At 41.1% G+C, this 20,700-nt stretch overlaps 1 protein-coding gene across 4 annotated transcripts in view; it reads right to left on the bottom strand.

The window, feature by feature from the left end:
* kaznb (kazrin, periplakin interacting protein b) overlaps window positions 1-20,700 on the bottom strand; it is a 79,523-nt gene that overhangs the window by 15,444 nt on the left and 43,379 nt on the right. For 3 of the 4 annotated variants that reach the window (XM_085406847.1, XM_085406846.1, XM_085406849.1), the window contains exons 2-3: window positions 18,998-19,105; window positions 1,671-1,862 (exon numbers count right to left, since the gene is read on the bottom strand). In XM_085406847.1, the coding sequence (XP_085262973.1) occupies window positions 1,671-1,862; window positions 18,998-19,105 (300 nt within the window). Of the gene's footprint in view, window positions 1-1,670; window positions 1,863-16,149; window positions 16,503-18,997; window positions 19,106-20,700 lie in introns of those variants that run through there. The other variant, XM_085406848.1, reaches the window with a different exon arrangement.

The following is a 20,700-nucleotide window of genomic DNA, read 5'->3' as shown; positions in this document are numbered from 1 at the left end:
CATTCGGTTTCAGGTGGCATGTGGAGTCTTTGTGGACTCATCCTGAAAACAGCGTGATTGGATCTGATTCCTTTCAACTTCATTCACTTTCAGCTCAACAGCAGCGATGCAACTGTGGGTCTTTTGTGCAGGTGGAAACAATGCTAACGCTCTCATGAGAGCCCGGGTTCACCAGGTAGGCAAAACTGGAAAAGTGGTACCTGCACTTTCCATAACTGCACATGTCATTCAGGGTGCATTCCTCCTGTCAGCGTTCAGCGTCCTCGCATTTATCACACAGCATTTAAACCTGTTTTGCCGCAGTTACATGACGGTTTACAAGCCTGCAGTTTACCACTATGAGCTGTTGAAAGGACCGCGCAAAGGTAGAACATTAAACTAAAAACAACTGCCTGAGTTTCAAGCAGGACTGGCTTTGCTTTTTGTAAAAAGATGTAAACATGGTGGTGTTGCATAATAATAAAAACAGAACACCCCTAACACATCAGTGTCCGAGCGAAGCTCTTCGCTCATGATCGATGGACGTTAATTAAAATGAGGTGAACCTGGAGTTGACTTGGCTGCTCATCAGCTCGGGATGACTAATGTTTCAACTTAGCCACATAAAGACAGAGATTACCTGCTCATTTTAATTTATGCCCCAGAAGAATCACTGGAATTTTACTATTATGGTAATTGGTCTGCTGTTACTTGTGAATGATTTTGATGAATGTGAAAAATGCTGTTGAGTTAATGATTTACACCCACTGCTTTGATCAATGAATCATTCTTATTTGCTTGAAATAGATGAATCAACATATGTTGCTCTAGTAAAGAGAAGCTAATCCCAAAAAGTAATTTTGATAGTTAATGCACACACACACACACACACACACACACACACCAAGAATCTGAGAGCCAAAATTATAGTAAACAAATGCAAAAATGGAAAACACCCAGCTATGTGGCATGCTTGTTCTTAAGAGTCGGTAAAGAACATGATAACTCTTAATGTATAGAGTTGAATATAAAACCACGGACAGTAAGAGATATACTGTCTAGATATAAAACATTTAAGTGAGCCGTTTATACAAAGAACATTCAAGGCAATCTTCCAACAAGTGGACATCCCACGCAAATGCCCCCACCCCTCCCTGAAAAAGATTGTGAATTTCAGATTGTGAAACGCTCAGAGAAACTTCAAAAAGGCCAAAAGCTTCATATCAGCCTCCCCAGGCCTCAGTTAGCAAGTTAAATATTAAAGTTCATGGCACTAAGACACATTAAGACAAACCACAAGACTTCTGGAACAATTTTCTTTGGACAGATGAACCTATTGGACCATGCACACACCACTGTATATGCTGCCTGGAAACATTTAATTGAACCAATTACTGTGAGAAAGCACAACGCAGAAGACGTTTTTGTACGAATACAAAAAAATGACTTTGTAGATCATTTTGATGTCCCAAGGTTTGTCATGTAATGGAAAAAAAATAATTTATACTATCTGCTTTTGTTTGGTAAGACAAAGTGGATTTCATTTAATTACAAGATATTCTGGCTTGACATAACATCCCCATGAAAGCTTGGACAGCTGTATTTGCTGTACATTTGAAGTAGGTAGGTGCTGGAAACACAGGGGTTCTGGTAGATTAGGCAAGACGACAAGATGTCTGTTTGCTTCTGACCTTGTAAGGCCTCCTTGGCACGGTCCAGCTCCTGCTCCTTGTCACCCAGCTGCACACGGAGCTCAGTGGCAGAAAGCAGATTGGCAGAGCAGCCGCCCTGGGTCTCCTCCAGGTCTTTAGTCAACATGTCCTTCATTTGCCTCAGCAGGTGGACCTCCTCTTGGAGCTGGACCACCTCTTCACGGAGCAACACTGAAGGAGAGAAAGAGTTTGCAAATTTAGATTATGTGTAGAATAAATATGGAGGGTAAGTGTGCAGAAAAAAATGAGAAAGGAGGATGGAAATAAAAGAGTAAACTACAGGGATGTCCAAAAGGGGCAAAATATGCAACAGGAAATGGAAAAATATGAACTAATAACAAAAGTGATAAAATTCTTCAATACATCAAACCACAAAAGTTACAGCTTCCCTTCAGATGTTGCCAGAGGTGTTGCAAAAATGTAGTTACATGCTGAGTGACAGACTCAGGCCTGGCACTGGTGATGGTAGTACGCAAGAGACAGCAGCCTGATAAGACTTAATAAAATATAAGCGGCACACACTCGGGCTGTGCTCCTCTGTGCCGTATTTTCCCTCAGCTGTGCAATGCCTCATATCCCTCAGGGGAAACAGGCAAGCAAACATGAGCAGGGAACTAAGGCGAGGACAAACTGAAGAGCGAACGCAGTGGCACAAGCTGGTGGACACATTTGTAAAGCCAGAGGACAGAAACAATGAAAAAGTCCATTGAAGGAAACCCGTACTAGCAAAAGTGTCACGATGATTTATACTGCGCACATAAAGGGTAGAAGGTCTGTTCCAGAAGAACGCAAGAACAAAGACAGATGAAATACGCAGTCAGCCAAAACATTTCAGCATAGAATAAAACCTGCAAACGCAATGATAGATTTGTAATTTCCCCAAAAAATAACTCAATACCATAGAGCGCTGCATAAAGAAAAAAAAAGCTATTTGGATCTTATAAGGGATGATGAGTTAATAAATCACGAGTTAAATAAGCAGAAAATTAGTCAAAAAACTGTTTGATTAACAATTTTTCTTGTTAAAAAAAGTGATTTATCACCTTAGCAGATATGCTCGAAAGCATAAGTAACTTTTGACATTTTTCAGACAAAACAAGTTTTGAGGTCCAGGAAAATACGTTGGGTGACTTCTGTTGGGAATCCGACAGACAAAAAATTAATTAACAAATCAGTGAGAAATTGTTAGTTTTAAACAATTTTAAAAAAGGATAAATGTGTGAGTGTGCATTTGTGTATGTGTGAATTACAGGCATTAGAGTTTTACTTTCTGTTGCATGAATAAGAATCTGCAATCAAGCTAGCGTCACTCAAGGCTCTGATGTTAACTTCAAAAAAAAGCTAAATGTCTGATAGATGGCTGTGTCAAAAGAACAACAGCAAACGCACACACGCACGAAAACATCATGGGCCTTGGGAACAGGAATTCAGAGGTAACCCCGATTTAACCCCGTGTTAAACTGAGAGCACATACACTGGAAAAACGGTGATGATCCAGAATGCATGACTGGAAAAAAACAAACAAACCATGGAAACGATCCAGCAGCTACAGAGTTGTTTCAGCCTGGATCAATAAGCTCAACTAACCATCGAGGGATGTCGTTCGTACAGCAATATTTCAAGTAAAGAAGTGGAGTGCTCCCTAATTTTTAAGGCAATGCCTTCAAAACTTTGTATAAAACTATAGAGAGAGCCGACGTCAACGTGAGGAAGCCTGCATCAGAGGAAAAAAGAGAAGGTCTTAGCAGGCCTGCAGCCAGACGTTGTGGGGCTGCAGCAGCTCCGATAAGAGAGGAGGGGACAGTCCATCGGTCTCTGTCAGCGCGGGACTCTGGAAGCACAGCGGGCAGCTCTGTGCTGCATGTGACAAAAAGAGTTTGTTTCCCAGAGAGAGCAATCTCTCATGGCCTTCTTGCAGCTTAAATCCATTTATTCATCTGTTTACCTGCAGGCTCTCCTATTTTTGTCACGGGAGCCCGGCAGCTGCTTTTGATGACACTGGACAGAATTGGACATTATTTCTGAGGACGCTTTATATTTGTTTCACTGCGATGTGGATGCTGATCGACTCTTGTCATTAGCTGTCAGTTTGGAAATGGCTGCATTTTAGTTGCCAAGTATTAGCATCATTACACGCTTGTGTTATATCCATTAAGCTGTACCTCAATAACAAAGTGTGAGCATTTTGTCCTAAGGGTATCTACGGTGGATTTAGTGAGAAATGTGTTTAACTTACAAAGAATCAATAACACATTTCTCCCAAATCCAATTTTGCATTCATTTTCAGCATCATCCTCTTTCACAATTAAATACACCGGCTCACACAGCAGACACAGGCTAAAATACACAGAAATGGACCTGCAGGAAGTTTTTTTCTTTTAAACAACTCAAATTGTGGTAAAACTTGAGGAAAAATAAAAGTTAAGACTTCTTCTGCAGATGTATGTGATCGTTTCACATCTCAAAAAGACTGAAAGGACATAAAGAAAAGGGTGCCGACAGAGGCGAGCCATCCATTGCCTGTACCTACAGATAATTCACCTCCATATACACTGTTTTATGCAATCTAAAAAAGCAATTTAAACTGACAGGAGTCATATAAGCCACACAAAGCAGTATGCTCTCTGAGCTTTGAGTGGTTGTGCAGAGAGCTTGGCAAAGCTATTAGTGTCCTCCCACATAAGAAGAGAACCCACTCTCTTCCTACTCAGCAGCGTCCCATTCAATGAACTTCTCATCCAAGCCTCCCATTAGTTTGTCCATCAAAGCCAGTCAGCAGCAGGTCAATCTCTGTCCCTTTTCCTTGCATAGCAGAGCTATTAAAACCCAGCACGCACACGCACACACAGCTGAGGAGAGCACATATAGTAGCTGTAGGCTTATGATGAGGTGTTAGAGAAAGCAGAGGCACCGGGAAGGTTAAGTGGGTGTTGGAAATGTGTTGATTGGTGGTCAAAGACCTGAACTAGTCTCCTGTGAACCATATGCAGGATTAAAGTGGCCTCATTTGTATACATGACTGATCAAAGATGCTTAACGTGCACTACGGTGGAATATTAAACTTGGATGAGAAAGTCCATTTAAAGCTAATGCTCTTGTTGCATTTTAAAAGCAGTTTGTGTCTCACTATGCACGAAAAATGTCCCGGTTAATAGAAGGAGGCCACAAACCGAATAGAAAAAAAAAAAAAATGGTAGAAGTAGTTCCAGAGAACTTTAAATGTGAGGCTTGTGGATTAACTAGAAATGGAAAATATTTCTCATGAGACATCGAAACACATTTTCCAGGACTCTTGGGGATAGATCTACTCTATTTTCAATTGGGCTTACGATTTTCCTTTTTGATAAAGCATATAGTTAGGGCTGAATCAGATGACCCTGAATCCTCCTTTAGTTACGCTGCAATAAGCCTGGGCTGCTGGGGGCTTCCCATGAGTGTTTCTTCTTCACTCACTATGTGTTTATACACCACTCTGCAGTTAAACATTAGTTATTATTAACCTCGGACTCTCTTCCACAGTGTATATTTTATCCTGTCTTCCTCCCATCACACCGGACAGGTCACAGCAGATGACCGGCTTTCCCTGGGCCTGGTTCTGCTGGAGGTTTCTTCCTGTTAGGGGGATTTTTTCCTTCCCACTGTCGCCAAGTTTTTTCCCAGCAGGAATGGATTCATTTTTGGGGGACTTTCTCTATTATTATAGCATAGATGTTACAATGTTATGATATGTTACATGTTACAACACAAATCTCTTTGAGGCAACTGTTGCTGTGGTTTGGTGCTGTATAAATAAAATTGAATTGAACAGATCACATGATAGGGTGGGGCTAGGATTCACAATGGTTCACAATCAACCATGGCTGATTGTGACCCACACCTTTTTTCACACAGAGTGGGTGTGATTAGGCAGAGGATCAATAGGGGGTCCATGACCCTCTTGGGGACAGTCCCATAGAGCTTAAAGTCTGGGACTCTCCACCAGTTGCTCTTAGAACTCAAGAAGTTTCTTGGATGAGAGGTGAAACGTCTTCAGGGACTACAGACACCTTCTTTCCAAGCTCTTTAGGCTACAATGACCTGGATGCCTGAGAACCTTCACAGATGAATTGAACAGATATCTCAAACCTGCAACAGTCCTTGCAGCTAACTGCTAGCATGGTAACATTTCTGTAATTTGGGTGTACTTGTACCTTTTAACAAAGCACTTTTGTTCCACAAGATATCATAAAGAGCAGCCTCTCCAGCAGCATGGAATATTTTTAATAAGCAAAACCATTAGAATGACATTTGACAGTCGAGCAGGGCGTCAAAAATCTCTGCAGTGACAGCAGCTAACCATTCTGCCTTGAGGAGCTATGATGTGCATGGTTGTCATTTTTCCGCCTTGGTCTTCCTGCCAATTCAGATTTGTGTAATTTAAAAGTACAGTATACAAGACAAACCCAGAGGCAGTGGTGCTGGCTGTTCTCCTCTAATCTCTCCGGTACAGTAAGTGAAAACAGCTGAGCTGGATAACGAGGGCACACGGAGCTTTCTAAGATCCACACATGCTGTAATACCCCACACCTCTCTCTTAAATACCTGATGAACCTTCATTAAGGAGCGTAGGTGGGTTTTCTGAGATTTTCACTTTAGGCTCTAAGAGATCACCTTTTCTTGTATAAAAAAAAATGTAACAAACAAATTTATGTGACAGCTTCATGGCAGAAAAATCAAGAGGAGGCCGTTCAGTCTGGTTGAACAGCTTTAGCTTCCATGGAACGAACATGTTGGCAAGACACTTGTTAAAAATATGAAGGAAGTTATTCCTGCAGACAAAGAAGATCCGGCCAAAACTTTCAAATCATTTTTCTGCATGAGCTCTTATTAAGCTACAAGTGCAGCACCACACAAAGTGCAAACCACAGCTTTGGCTTCTTTTAGAAGATTAGTATTGAATTAGAATAGAATAGCTTCTTATTGTCACCGTTACAAGAACAATGAAAGGCAGTTTGGCATTTCTCCATGTGTGTGAAGTACACAATAGCGTAAGTATTTACACAATAACTGACAAATTTACACAAGAAAGATATGTACAAGTTATACATACACCTGCAAACATACACGCACATACATACACATATGAACATATACACATATGCATCCGTACATACATACACACACACATATTTTCACATACACGCTTACATCTATATACTTACACATACATGCCACCTAACTAGCAGGTGCATTGAGAGGTGCAGTGTGATCAGTGATATTGCACATTGAGTGGGGGGGGGGGTGCTGTTGGAACTATACTAAATAAGGTTATAATAAATACAGTTTAAAGAGGTAGGGGTGTTGGTTGCATTGAAGTATAAACAGAAATATGATTTATGCAGTGCAGTTATCCTTCAATCAGGGTGGAGGTAGGGCATGTTTGATAACCTGTGGGTAAAAACTTCTGTTGCGTCTGTTTGTCTTTGACCTGATGGACCTGTAACGTTTACCAGAGGGAAGTGTCCAGGGTGTGGGGGGTTTTTGATGATGGTGCTGGCTTTCTGCTGAAGTCTGCCAGTATAGATGTTTCTGAGGGGGGTTAGTGAAGTACCGATTGCCCGCTCTGCTGCCCTCACCACCTGCTGCAGTTTCCTCTTGTCCTCCGCGGTGCAGCAGTTGAACCAGAGTATGCAGCAGTAGGTCAGAAGGCTCTCGAAGGTGGAGCGGTAGAAGTTTACTAGCAGTCTTTGGGGTAATTGGGCCTGACGTAGTTTCCTGAGGAAGTACAGCCTTTGTTGTGCTTTCCCTTCCTGGTGGGAGATGTTAAAGTAAGGTCGGCCAAGATGTGGACTCCGAAAAATTTAAAGCTTTCTACCCTTTCTCCCTCCTCCCCATCAATGTAGAGGGTAGAGTGCTCAGATCGCTTTGTTCTTCTGAAGTCGATTACCATCTCCTTGGTCTTGGATGTGTTCAGATGCAGGTTGTTGTCATCAGACCATCGCTTCAGATGCTGAACCTCCTCTCTGTAGGCTGAATCATCGTTGTTGTCCATCAGTCCTATGACGGTGGTGTCATCAGCAAATTTTACAATGGTGTTACTGGTGTGGATTGGTGAACAGTCATGGGTGAAAAGTGAGTATAAGAGGGGACTAAGGACACACCCCTGTGGGACACCCACATTCAGAATGAGGGTGGAGGAGGTGTGCTCTCCCATTCTGACGTTCTGGGGTCTGTTGCTCAGGAAGTCCAATATCCAGCTGCACAGTGAGCTGCTGAGTCCTAAGTTGCTTAGTTTATTAACCAGTTTGTGGGGTTGAACTGTATTGAAGGCAGAGCTGGAGTCCACAAACAGCATTCTAACATAGGTGTTACGACTGTCCAGGTGTGTGAGGGCTGTGTGAAGAGCTGTTATTATTATTACGTCCTCTGTCGATATATCACAGTGTGTCAACATGTTTAAACAGAGCGTATTACAGGGAGAAAAACTGCAGCTTTTTTTCAATAATCAGAAAAACTGTAGAGCTTCAAGGCATTTTGTTTACTTCTGAAGATCATGCACTGTCTTTTTCCACTCAGTTGAGTCCCTTACTGTTGATGCACAGCTATAATATGATATCTGTAATGCAGCAAATGTGCAGGGAATTGGAGCTGAATGATGAAAACTGTAATGGCTTTCCAGAGAAAGCACTGAGAGATGTTCTGGTGTCGCATTGGAGGGGGCCTGGCTAATATATTGGGACATCAAAGCAGCCCCATTCAATGGCACATTTCTCAAAAGAAAAAGAAAAAAGAAGAAAAAAATTGACCATGCAGCGAATAATAAAGCAAGAAAACATATATCAAAGCTTTCTTTAAACCAAATTTTAAGCAATATGACAAGTGTTTACTGGGGATAAAAACACCTCACTGTAACAAAAAGCTATGTTGTCAGTGGCTGATATGAGCAGAGCTGTTTTAAACAACCACCAAAGTCTTTAAAACACTCCATTGCCCGTTGGGCATCTTTCTTTGCCTTTAGACAACAATTCTGATGGCAAAAGAGCCAAACGGGACAGGCCAAAAAAAAAAAAAAAAAAAAAAAAAAAAAAAAAAACACTCCATAAAAGCCTCCTAATAAGCTCTTCTTTCCTAAGCTCTGCTTGTTGATAAACGTTACCTAGAATGAACTAATAGAAACATCAAAAACTTGTTTTCAAGACAGCAGTTGCTCGGAGGCTTTATGCAAAAAGAAAAACATTACATAAGTGTGTAGCTGCATTGCAGGTGATTGTGTTGACTCAAACAGAGTCCCTGAAGAAAGTGAACTAAAATGATTTCTTATGATTATTAATAATATAATTATAAAATGCGATGTAAACAGGAGTAAAAGACAAAAAAGACATAAGCACAAAGCAAAAACTCTGAAGGTAAATTTAAGCAGAAAAGCTCATTATTAGAGCCAAACAAAGCAAAGTAAATGAAAGAAACCACAAATTGTAACCTTTACATTTAAGCCTCAACTTCAGAAGAGCTAGAAGGGCTTAACCTGTGGATCTAAGCCTCTGACCTGGTTCACGGTGGAACACCTCACATCTAATAAGGTTAATTGGCAGCAGCTCAGTCACATAACTGGGTATAAATAGACCATTTGAAACAACCTGGAAAGACTGCATGAGCAAGTTTATAGTTTCAGAATAACATTTCTTCATGTAAAGTTGCAAAGATTTTGCAGTGCTATGTACTGCAAATGCTACGTCTGTGCATTTACGTAGCACAGATCTAACATACATGTCTTTGGACTGTAGGAGAAGGACGGAGCAACTGAAAGAAAACCCACACGCCCCGTGGATAACATGCAAACTCCACACACTAAGGGTCCAGCCGGGGTTTGAATCAGGAACCTTCTTCCTTTGTGGTGACAGCACTAACCACTGCACCAATGTGTAAAATGTTTAAAAGGGACAAGGCCAAAAGCCTACATTGAATGTCTGTGATCTTCTGATCCGTTCTAGATTGTTTGACGTCGGTGATGATATGGAGGTGCTGAACGCTATACACATATCTTTATCTAGTCATCATTATGCTACCAATCCAACAATGTTTTTTTTTTTCTAAAGGAAGGCTTCTACCATGGTCTTGCTGAAATAAGTAAACTATATTCTGCCCATATTACAGCAGCCAGACTCCTTAACAAAAGGGTCTGGATGCTGAACTGCCCTCGTTGCAGCAGGGAGCTGTAAAATGACAAAAGAGGCCAATGGGGCTGCTGAAATCCCACATCTAGAATGGACAGGACAACATTGCAGTCTCTAAACTATAAAAATCGCTCAGTTCCTCTGAACTATAAATAGCATTGTTAAAGGAAGAATTCATGCAGTAAAGTAGCAATCGTCCAAGCAATCGTCCAAGCTTTTCCTGTATCATGTTATCAGCATCAAATTTAGGGGTGAAAAAGAGCTTTTCAGTTTCAATATTTAGTATTATTTTCAATGAAAGGCTTGAATTATTTGCACAGCAATGCCTCCTGTTTTAATTTATATTTATAGTGTCCTGAGTTTCTGAAAATGGTTGCACTTAGTGTGTGCAATTGAGCTTAAAGGTGGCTATTTCTATAGTAAATTATGAGAACAGGCGCACATGCCTGCTGAGCTCTGGCCTTCACTATTTATGGTATGAAGCTCGGGCAAGACTGACATGAGAGAAGACAACAGTGTGATTCAGCTCATACAAGTAACTGTGTAACCTTTAAAGGGAGGAAAAATACACCTTAAAAGCCATGCAAGGCATACAGTCAGTAACAAAACATTCATGTGACTTGCGTCACATTGCAAATAACTTTAGAGTGCTTCATCAGAGTGGTGATGCACAGATACACATGAGTATCTGAGTGACGTTACTAGTTTTCTTATGGTATCTCTGGCATCTGAAGAACCACTGGATGAAATCTTTACATACTTTTGTTTATGACTAATACTAGGTTGATTCCCATTAGCCTCAGCATATTTGGATAAACATAGGCGTGTTGGCCCCGTCAGTGCAAGTATGTCATCATGGTAGTGACAGATAAAAGGGGCCAAAGTGTGTGGTCTTGCAGCTGATTGCATAACTACAGATATATAAAATCAGGAAGTCAAGTTAAAAGAAAAAAAACTCCAAAACAACACCTTCCTGTCAATTCCTTTCTCCCATTCAAATAATTCCATCCATCCATAAGATGAGAGCCATGGTACTTCCTGGAGAGGTGGCCATGCTACTACAGGCCCTACACACAGAAACAGACAATCATTCGAGGCCAACATCTTCCTTCTGTGGAGAAAAGCTGGAGTATCTTCAGAGAACCCACACAGACGCAAGGAAAACATGCAAACGCCACAGAGAGAGGCCCCCAGGTGGCCCCCGGGTGGCCAGTGATTTGAATATAGGACCTTCTTTCTGTGAGACAACAGTGAAATCTACCATCACGCTGCCTCCTCCTTCCAATTCTGCATTGAACAAATGTCTGTTCAGATTAGTTTCTAGAAGTCTTCTGAGCTTTTTTACAACTTCAGACAGAAAAACCAAACCATGTGTTTACAGATTTATTAAATGACTGTAACCAATCAGTTCCAAACCCATGCCTGACACAAGAGAAAGAGAAACGACTGAGAGTGAGAAGCTTCATAAGTAAATACATTCATTCTTTCAGGGGCACCCTGCTGAGTCAAATTAAGGGGAGGTTGGGTGGGTGGATGGCATAGGTACGCTGCAGCGATTAGTGGCTTTTGTAAAATCATCAGCAAAACTATATTTAGCATCTTTATTGTCAACTTGTACTATGGGCACAGCAGGAACCTGTGTGGAAATGGATTGGAGATTGTATAGAGAGTGTGGGCAGCATTAAATCAGATTTGATATGCTTAAGCTACAAATAGCAGTAAAAGCACTGATGAGCTTCAAACCAGGAGATCAAAAAGATGTAAGCAAACACCTTATTTCTAATGCCCTGACACCCGGAGACTCTGAGCACTGTGCTGTTGCATCCTAAAAAGTCTCTGCACGTATGGGTCAGGTCCATTCCCCTGACAGGCTATTACACCTGGCTTGTCTATAATACATCTGCGCATAAATAATGCATGCTACTGACTCTTTAACCTACCTGACAAAAGTATTTACCATTTAATCGATAATTCAACACGGTTATAGATAACAAATCCAGCTAATACATCAAAAATTCAAATATAAACATACAAAATGATTGTAGTTTTCTAAAATTTACTAACATAACATAAATTCAAATCATACATGATTCCAAACATTTTTTACAAATAAATAACTGCAAAGTGGGGTGTGCGGAATTATTCAGCCCTCTGAGTCAATACTTTGTAGAACCACCTTTTGCTAAAATTACAGCTGCCAGTCTTTTAGGGTTTGTCTCTACCAGCTTTGCACATCTAGAATATTCCAGCTGTTCACTTGAAAAGTTCGTTGCTGGGTGATTTATAGCTATGTTTATGATTGCTGTACTGATGAATGGTGAAATTTCACCCAGTGGGTTCGTTACATTTAGCCAATTCTGAGCACACACGTCGCTCCTGTACATCTCTGATTTATCCCATTGCTTCTGTCAGTGTTGATTCCAGTGAAGCACAGTGCTTGACAGAAGACGCTGCTTTGTCACCAACATAGAAAGTCTCACGAGTCAGAGATTGATTTCTTTTTATGGGTCCACAGATCTGGTTTCATTTCATGTCTCTTACCCAGGGTTTGCATTTCGTGGCGATTCTTCTAGTTAGGGACACAACGTGTTCCCTTAATCATTGACAAGGACACAAGTCTGCTCTCCTTTCCTAGATAGCACTCCTGACATTTAGTGCAGTCATAAACGGGTGTTTTGCCTTTATGATTTTTTTTCCTGCAAGCAAACCGCAGTTTCTTTCTCTAGCTGACAGATTTTTTCCTTTTTTTTGGTTATTATTTACCTGGATTCTCAAACCTTTACTCCCAGCATTCAGAGACAATTCAACCTCAATTTAATCTCTGACCTGTGCATGATCTAATACTGAAACAATGCACAGCTTCCCAAAATAAAATTTGGATTCTGAACGTGCAACTACTCTTAAACAACTGCAATTTGTGTGCCGTTTACCCTTGTACCACAAAATGCTCAGTACAGCATTAAAAAAGACCATACTAAACCAATCCTACTCAAATTAAATCTTAAACTTGGTACATTACTGTGCTGTAGAACCAGTATTTTATTTCAATCCAAATGTGCAAAAACAAGGTCTGATGAATGAAAACAGTGTAAGTGTTAAGTTGCTTAGACTCTGGAATGAACATCTGTGCAAGTATACAGTATCTATCAGGAACAGTTCCTATTAATTAATTGCCTGGGGGGGAGGGGGTTACATTACAACTGAGGTCAGTGCAAGGATGCCAAGTGAAGATAGCTGTAATTGATTCACGTGTTTATAATGTGCAGATTAGGCACTCTGCCAAAGATGCTCCATTTGGAGGCTCCGAGAACTTGAAAGTAATTTAAATATTTTTAATATGGTCAAGAGATGCATCCGCCCTCGATGTCACTTGGAATTGGCATCCTTCCCTGTGCATTGGTTTTGTTTACATAAAGTGAATCATCCAGTGATTACTTAACCCTGCTGGCATGAAGGAACTGAAAAGGGCACTCCTTCAGTTTATGACAAAGGAATAAAACTGAAGTGACTGTACAGGGAATGTACTATTATCCAGCTTTCAGCTCAATCAATCAAAATGACCTCATCCCTCTAAAGCTAAACCATATATAACAATTTCCCCCTGTTCTAATGTGAGACACCGGAGAAGCCAATCAATCTGCTCAAGCTGTTTTCACTCAGATACATCTGCTTAGATATCAAGCACAAGCTCCTGTGGTAAAGCCACACAGGATTTAACAGATGCTACATAGTCAGGTTGCTATGATATTTCATACTGCATTTATTTTAAAGGCATAGTTTGACAGTTTGGGAAATACTCCTGTGTTCTTAACAAGAGAAGGATTAGAAGATCGATACCACGCTCATGTCAGTATTATAAATATGCAGCTCTGGAGAAAGGCCACAGGCCTGGAAGGAGAAAAATGGCTTGTCCAAGGAGAAGAAATGCTTTCAACTAGCACCTCTAAAAGGTCACCATTAGACACATCACATGTCTTTCCTTGTTTTTTTTTTAAATTGTGGTTTTACAGAAGGATTTTACAGTCAAGAAACAGTTTGGCAAACTAAAATTGTTTAATGAACTGAGGTGTTTACCATCAAATTGTAAAGTCACCATCATGCCACCATGTTAGTATCTGAAACAAAGCAACCAGAAGCCATCAAATACTTTGTCAACTCACTTAAGTCCCAATCATAAATGGACTTGTGCATATCAACAAACTATGAATCCTGAAGAAGAAAAGAAAATACTGAAAATGAGTCTGAGGTTGGGTTCATGATGTCAATCGCTGAAGAAGAAAATGGCGAACAACCCTCAGTTTGAATCTGCAGACAAGCCTTAACATCTGCTAGGAACAACAGGATCTAGTCCGTGCAGAACTGGAAATCCACGTGTTTTGATACACAGTGTCCCTCATGTCCTGGAGCATGCCTGAATAATCTCACAAACTGCAGGTGGCGCCTGCTGGGCTGCAGCTTATGTGTGTAACATTAAAAGCCTTACTCAAGTTTAAATCATGTAAAACACTGCAAAAACTACCCGTTCTGTACTCGTTAACTGTTGCACTTGTTGAGATGCTGAAAGCAATAACGGCCTGTGATTAGCTCAGGGTAGTTACAGCTCACAGGGAGATCAAACAGAAACAGGATCGAAGAAATCAGAAAACAAAACAAACAAACTTGACTTTATATGTAAAGATGTGCCACACGCTGTGTGTAACGGCCTCGGTGAATAACTTCACAACAGCGCAGTGAGTGGGACGGCAACAGCAAAAGAACAATCTGTGCGTTGCAGTGCAGTCGGTCAAACTCATTGTCTTTCAAATTTCTGAGCGGTGACCTCAGGCTTCAGCAAACATGAGCTCCTGTACGAGTCATGCAACACACTGTGGGATGAAACTCATCTCTATTGATTCATAAACAACCACAACAAGTCCATCTGAATGTGTAGACAGACACACACCCACAGCAGCATCAAAGAAACCTTTTCATGGCATCTAGGAAAAGATTCTCCATAGCAGAAGATCTTCTCATTTTCCATCAAACATAACGCATCTTAATTCTTCAGTTTTCTGGATAATACAGTGCGTCTGCTTCCTAAATGAATCCAAACACAACGGCCAACATAGCTCTTAGATTATAGGCCAGCTTCATTATGTCTGCTGAGCTACTAAACTCCTTTATACCGAACATGAATTTGATGAAACATCACAGTTCATGCACAATGTAAAAGATTAAAAGATCATCCATATAAACGTGTCATACAGTATGTAGGTCACTTTTACTTAAGTAAAATAAATAATCCTGGGATATGGAATAGATTTAAATTAATCAGCTTTTATAGTGGAGGGAAAAGGCATGTGGTTATGAGTATTAAAAAAATGAACCACAGTCAGATCAAAAAGTAAGACTTATAATAACACAGTATTGGGGAAAAACATCAGTTTTATAACAATGTGACTTCAGTAATTCTAACAGCATTTCATGGCATATAATTAATATATCAAAAATATTTGTAATATTTTGCCATGAGAACCACTTCAATATCACAGCTGGCAAGAAGAGAAGCTTGGTTCGATTACTTAATATTAGAGCAGGTGAAATCAGTCAATTGATTTATGATCTGATTGTCAAAACCTAACTGAGCTGATTAACTGTTTACTGTAACTTTTAATTTTAACTACTTAAAAAAACACATTTTTTCTGCACATTCAAATGTGTATTCTGCTACAGTGAATTCACTAGCTTTCTGTTTGTTCTAGAAAACAATTAGGATTAACCTAGCAAATATTATAATGATCGATCATGAATAAAGGGGCCAATTAATCGAGCATTAAAGCAATCCGAGGCGCAGTGGAGATGTCTTTTTTTTTATAAACTAATGACATTGTTTTGAATAAATCTATAGTCTACCTGTCAAATAAATGTACAAAGTCCACGCTTTACATCGGGACAATAAGTAGGCGCCTAAGTTAAATCAGGCATGTACCAAATAAAAACGCCTGAGTCAATTGTAGCGTGTCCTACAGCAGCGCTTGTTACACTGCATCACAAATCATTTCAGTCTCAAACGTGAAATTTCAGAAATTAATCAGCTTTGTTGTAACTTTTATATTCCTATTATGTAATCAGTCCAGGCAAGCACACGCATTAGGACACGAACAGTAAACCCACTCACTCACCCTCTCGCTCTCTCTCTCTCTCTCTCTCTCACACACACACACACACACACACACACACACACACACACACACACACACACACACACACACACACACACACACACACAGTCTTTTTTCACCGTCTATTTTCTATTGATCACTCACCGGCCTTCCCCTCCTCTTTCTCGGACCTCATGTCCTTCTCGGCACAGGCTATGCTCGGCTCCACTGTCAGCCTCGGTGTGAGCTCTCATAGCAGATTAAAAAAAAAAAATTAAACGCACACCTATGCGTCCCGGCCAGTGCACACACAGACCATTCAAACCTCACATACAAACACACACACGCACACTGCGCTGCCGGTCCGGCCGCTCCCAGCTCTGCTTTCTGTGGCTCCACCCAAACAGGTTACCAGGAAGTCATCCCCTGAGAGAAACTCGCTACCTTTCCTGCCCCCTTTCGTACCAAACGAGCCTCTTTCTCTGTGTACCTGCGTAACGAGGTGTCCACGGGCAACTAGGACAACATTCACCCACGCCCACTACCGCTTTTCATCCCCCCCTCCTACCTTCCGCCTCCTACACACGTGTGGGAGGGTGGAGGGGGCGGGGAATACAAACTGCACCAAGGCCCTCAGGTAATGAGCCAGGTGAGTCAGTGGCGTTCTCACCCCACCTGATGGCCGAGAACACTGTGAAGCGTGTGCTTTTACACTCCACCAGCTGAACGCAAGAGGATACACCCCTCTGTGAAAGCTATGCACTCTCTGTGGGCCTCTACATGAGTGTACAGTGCTCACTTCCTGGATGCGAATGTGTGTTTTGGCCATAGGAAGGAAAACAAATCCCCCTCCAAACACAGCCAATTAAACTTCAGTATAAAGCGCTTTAAAGAGGAGGAAAAAGGACCACAACAGTGGCGAATTACTTCAAACTAAACAGCCTTACCTCTTCACAGTGAGATTAGAACATTAGTATGAGCAATGCACCTTATCATTAACCCTCTGGGGATGGGGTTGGTCTTTGCCCAGTGCTGAGTAAGGACAGACTGTGCCACGTTAGATAGGAACTGGGATGTGTTTGAACAGATTAATAATAAATAAGGTGAAGGCTGGTCCAGTTTTCTTCTCGAGCCTCTTCAGGCTCAAAACCCAAAGGCAGGTACAGTGAGGTGATTTGAAGAAAAGAGACAGGACTGTACCTGAATTAATTCAGCCTAAAGGGCCCACTTAGATAGAAACCTTTCTTTTCTTTTCTTTTTTTAAGTTTATGAGCACCTGAGCAACATAACTAGCATACTAAAGTGTAAGCATAATATATTTGTGTGTGTAGGAGTGTTTGTATGTCACAGAAACTTCAGTTAAATCTCTTGCATGTAAAGATGTGACAGCAGTTCAGAGCAGCTGCGCCGTTTGTCCCGGCTGTCAGAGGTTGATGCTTAGCTTTTTAACTCCGTCCAAAGATCAAATGTGGTCTAACCAGATACTTGTCACATGAGGCAATGGATCTGTCAGTCACGCACTGACACCTCAAGGATTACTGCCAGGCTCATTTTCTCTGTCCGATCACAGCTCAGAGTAAAGATTGCAACAGTAACTCAGTTATTGTAAGACATCAAAAAGAAGGAGATTTATCTCGTTGTAGAGAAAGGCAGATGCTGCAAATGCTTTGGGTTTAGGGTATGGCCTGCATCATAAATCCTTGATTTAGTTTATTAGAACTTTTGAATGATTCAATCTAATAATAATGTAATTATATTCACTTAGATTAATATTTGAACCTTTCTATATCTGTTTTCTTTGTCTTTATTTAAATAGATACTTTTTTTCGTCAAATGTAGCACTTCATAAATCTAAAGTCATGGTGCAACTACACCAAATTTTATTCACAGTATTGCTTTTATTCTGACACCTCTTCAGTCTGAAATTTTCCACTCCTCTGTGCCCTTATTCTTCAGCTCAACTCCCTGTATCACTATGCCATTCATTTGCTTTGCTAACATTAAAGCAAGAAGAAATCCTAAAAGCCTTCTTTTTCTACCCTCCACTCTCCTCTGCTGTATTGCTCTCCCTTCTCTCAGCAGAGAACGGTTGACCTGTCAGTCTGCATTATCAGCACTGGGGAGTGCTGATAGAGAGTTAGGATGAAGTGGGATTAAAATATTAGCTTGCCTACAGAGAGTACAGGCTGTATAAAAAAAGGAGGAAAGGAAGAAAACTCAAAACAACAATAGGCAGTGGGAGAAGCAGGAGAATGAGTGGCCGAGGTCACTAGAGCCGGTGCTCATTGTCGATGGAAATGACATCAGACTTGTCGAACAGCAACCGAGCATGTTCTTCCAGCTTTGAGGCTTTAGACTTGGAAGAAAAGACCTGAATTACAATTACAGTGCAGACTTTCTGGTTTGAGAACAAGCGCGGACAATAGTAGTCATTAGAATGAGAAACACTAACGGACACAAGCAACAATGGACATACAATCAATTGACCTCATGATCGATACCTTTTGTGCCACGGATACACACTGGTCACTTTGACTGCTGCACTTCAGAAACTGGCTATTATCCTGAGCTGCACACTGACAGCAGTGATTGGAGGAGGTAAGTGGCCACGCAGCCCTGCAATAACTGCATGCTGCATTGTAACTCTAGCGCAATAAACATCAATATAGTTCCATTCAGATTAAAGCGGTTTGCAGAGTGAAATGTTTTTCTCTGGGAATTAATCGAGTCTCCCAATTTGGTGTCAGCACTTCTGTGTCTTGCATTGGGAAACAAAACACGTTATTTAGCTGCGATAAATCAAAGGCTGTAATGGATGGTAAAGCCCTCGTGGTCAGGCACCAAGTGCTGTTATCTGACTGTTCTCACCACCCTCTAGCCTGTGCAGCCTTTTGCTCAGCTTTAACCCCCCATTGCACCCACAAGTCAAGCTGACAGCTCTGTGTCTGTCTTCACCATGCTCACTTCTTGCTGTCACCAAGGCAACATCTTGTCTTTTGGAGCGCCGCAGTACCTTTGCCTAGCGAGCAGTCTGGTGTGCCAAAGTCCATCAGGCTGGATATTTCTGTTGGGTAGCACATGTCTGTCACCACTGTCTTCTGCCTGTGACGCATGGATGGATCTGTAGGAGAAAGAGATGAAGTTAGATTTTACTGAAATGGATCAATCAAAAACAAAAAAGAAGAGCTGTATGGCTCTTGTTCTGGAGCGCACACACACACGCAGAGCAGGCATCAAAGCACAAATGTGAGGAGCTGGGGTCGAGGTGGGTTGCAAAGTGGCTTGCCAAACAGATGTAAGTATTTTAAATAAACTCAAATACCGCCTCTTTTATGAAATTTGATATTGGAAAGTCATAGTACTTTACCATGCAGCTGCTGATAATTTGCTGTTATCATCCCAACTGCTGGGATTGTGTTAAGCTCAAATTTTGGACATTTTCATTTTTCACGTGCAAAACTTTATCCTACACAGTTAAGCACATTTACACCAACAGCCAATTTAGAAATAACAATTAACCTAACATGCATGTCTTTGTTCTGTGGGAGGAAGCCTGCAGGAAACCTACACAGTCAGAGGAGATCAAATTCCATAGAAAAAAGGCCCAGAGATTAGGAAATTTAAACCCTTTCTTGATGTGGGATGTCAAAGCTAACCAACGCTCCTCCGTGCCACCCATGCCATTTTTAGTCAGCAAAACTCTCTGCTATAAAATGTTGATGTAACGCTGTGTGACTGCCTGTTAAATCAGGGAATGCAATCTGACGTCTGAATTTTACACATGTAAAAAATACGAGTCTCTCTCTTACAGATCACTGCAGTTGGGATCCACAAAGCAATTACACCACAGAATGAGTATCAGTAATGATGCATGGTCGTTGAATTAATACTAAAATTCCACCACCCCCTGCCTATCTGAGTAAGGCCAGAAGACACTGTGCCTGTGCAATGATCTTTTGTGCTCCATACATTGATAAAAGGTTAATGGAACTGCTCAAGGAGGACTCCTGTGAATTGCAGTGAAAGAGACCCATCTGCTCATCATTCCTCCCCTTTTCAAAGAAAAATGGTTTGAGGGAGCACATGTTTGTTTTTAAGTCATCAAAATTCTCCAGTTCACTGCCTTTCTCCCAGCTTCTTCTTCCTTTTTTTTTTCCTGGTCCACCTCTGGTGTCTAAAGCATGAAATAAAATGACAATGATTATGGGAGTCAGCAATATCCTCACTGTACCAGGGAGTGATTAAGTAGAGCATGATGGTGGGCTTATGATCCCACAGTCGGTTTAATATCTTTAAACCTGCTTACCTTATACATTCTATGGGGCTATGAATATAGGTTCTCCTCTCAGATACAGAGACATACAAATGCATTTTCTAAATTTCGACATTTTCCTTCAGTACAGCAATAACTGTCTACCCTCAGGTGCCTTCTACAGTAGAACCACGTGCACATCCACTCTTCTTCAATAATGATCTCACTCTTTCCCTCCTAATCTGCATATTTTGACAGTTTTAATTTCACAACCCTATAGTATTTATCTGCATTATTGACCTTCCCCTCCTTTCTCCCCCTCCTCCATCCCCCTGACCCGTCAATAACAGTTTAGGTGTTGTTAAGCTGACCTTTTCTTTGATTTTTAATATGGAGATTGGAGAGCAGGCGGGCTCATGCTCGACCGCTCTTACCACAAACATTAATGAGAGGGATAGATAGAG

This window comes from Rhamphochromis longiceps, linkage group LG5, assembly GCF_057381845.1.
Source record: "Rhamphochromis longiceps isolate RC_006_pf linkage group LG5, R_longiceps_female_GT1.1, whole genome shotgun sequence".
NCBI classification, from domain to species: Eukaryota; Metazoa; Chordata; class Actinopteri; order Cichliformes; family Cichlidae; genus Rhamphochromis; species Rhamphochromis longiceps.
This window is presented reverse-complemented; position numbering and strand designations above follow the sequence as displayed.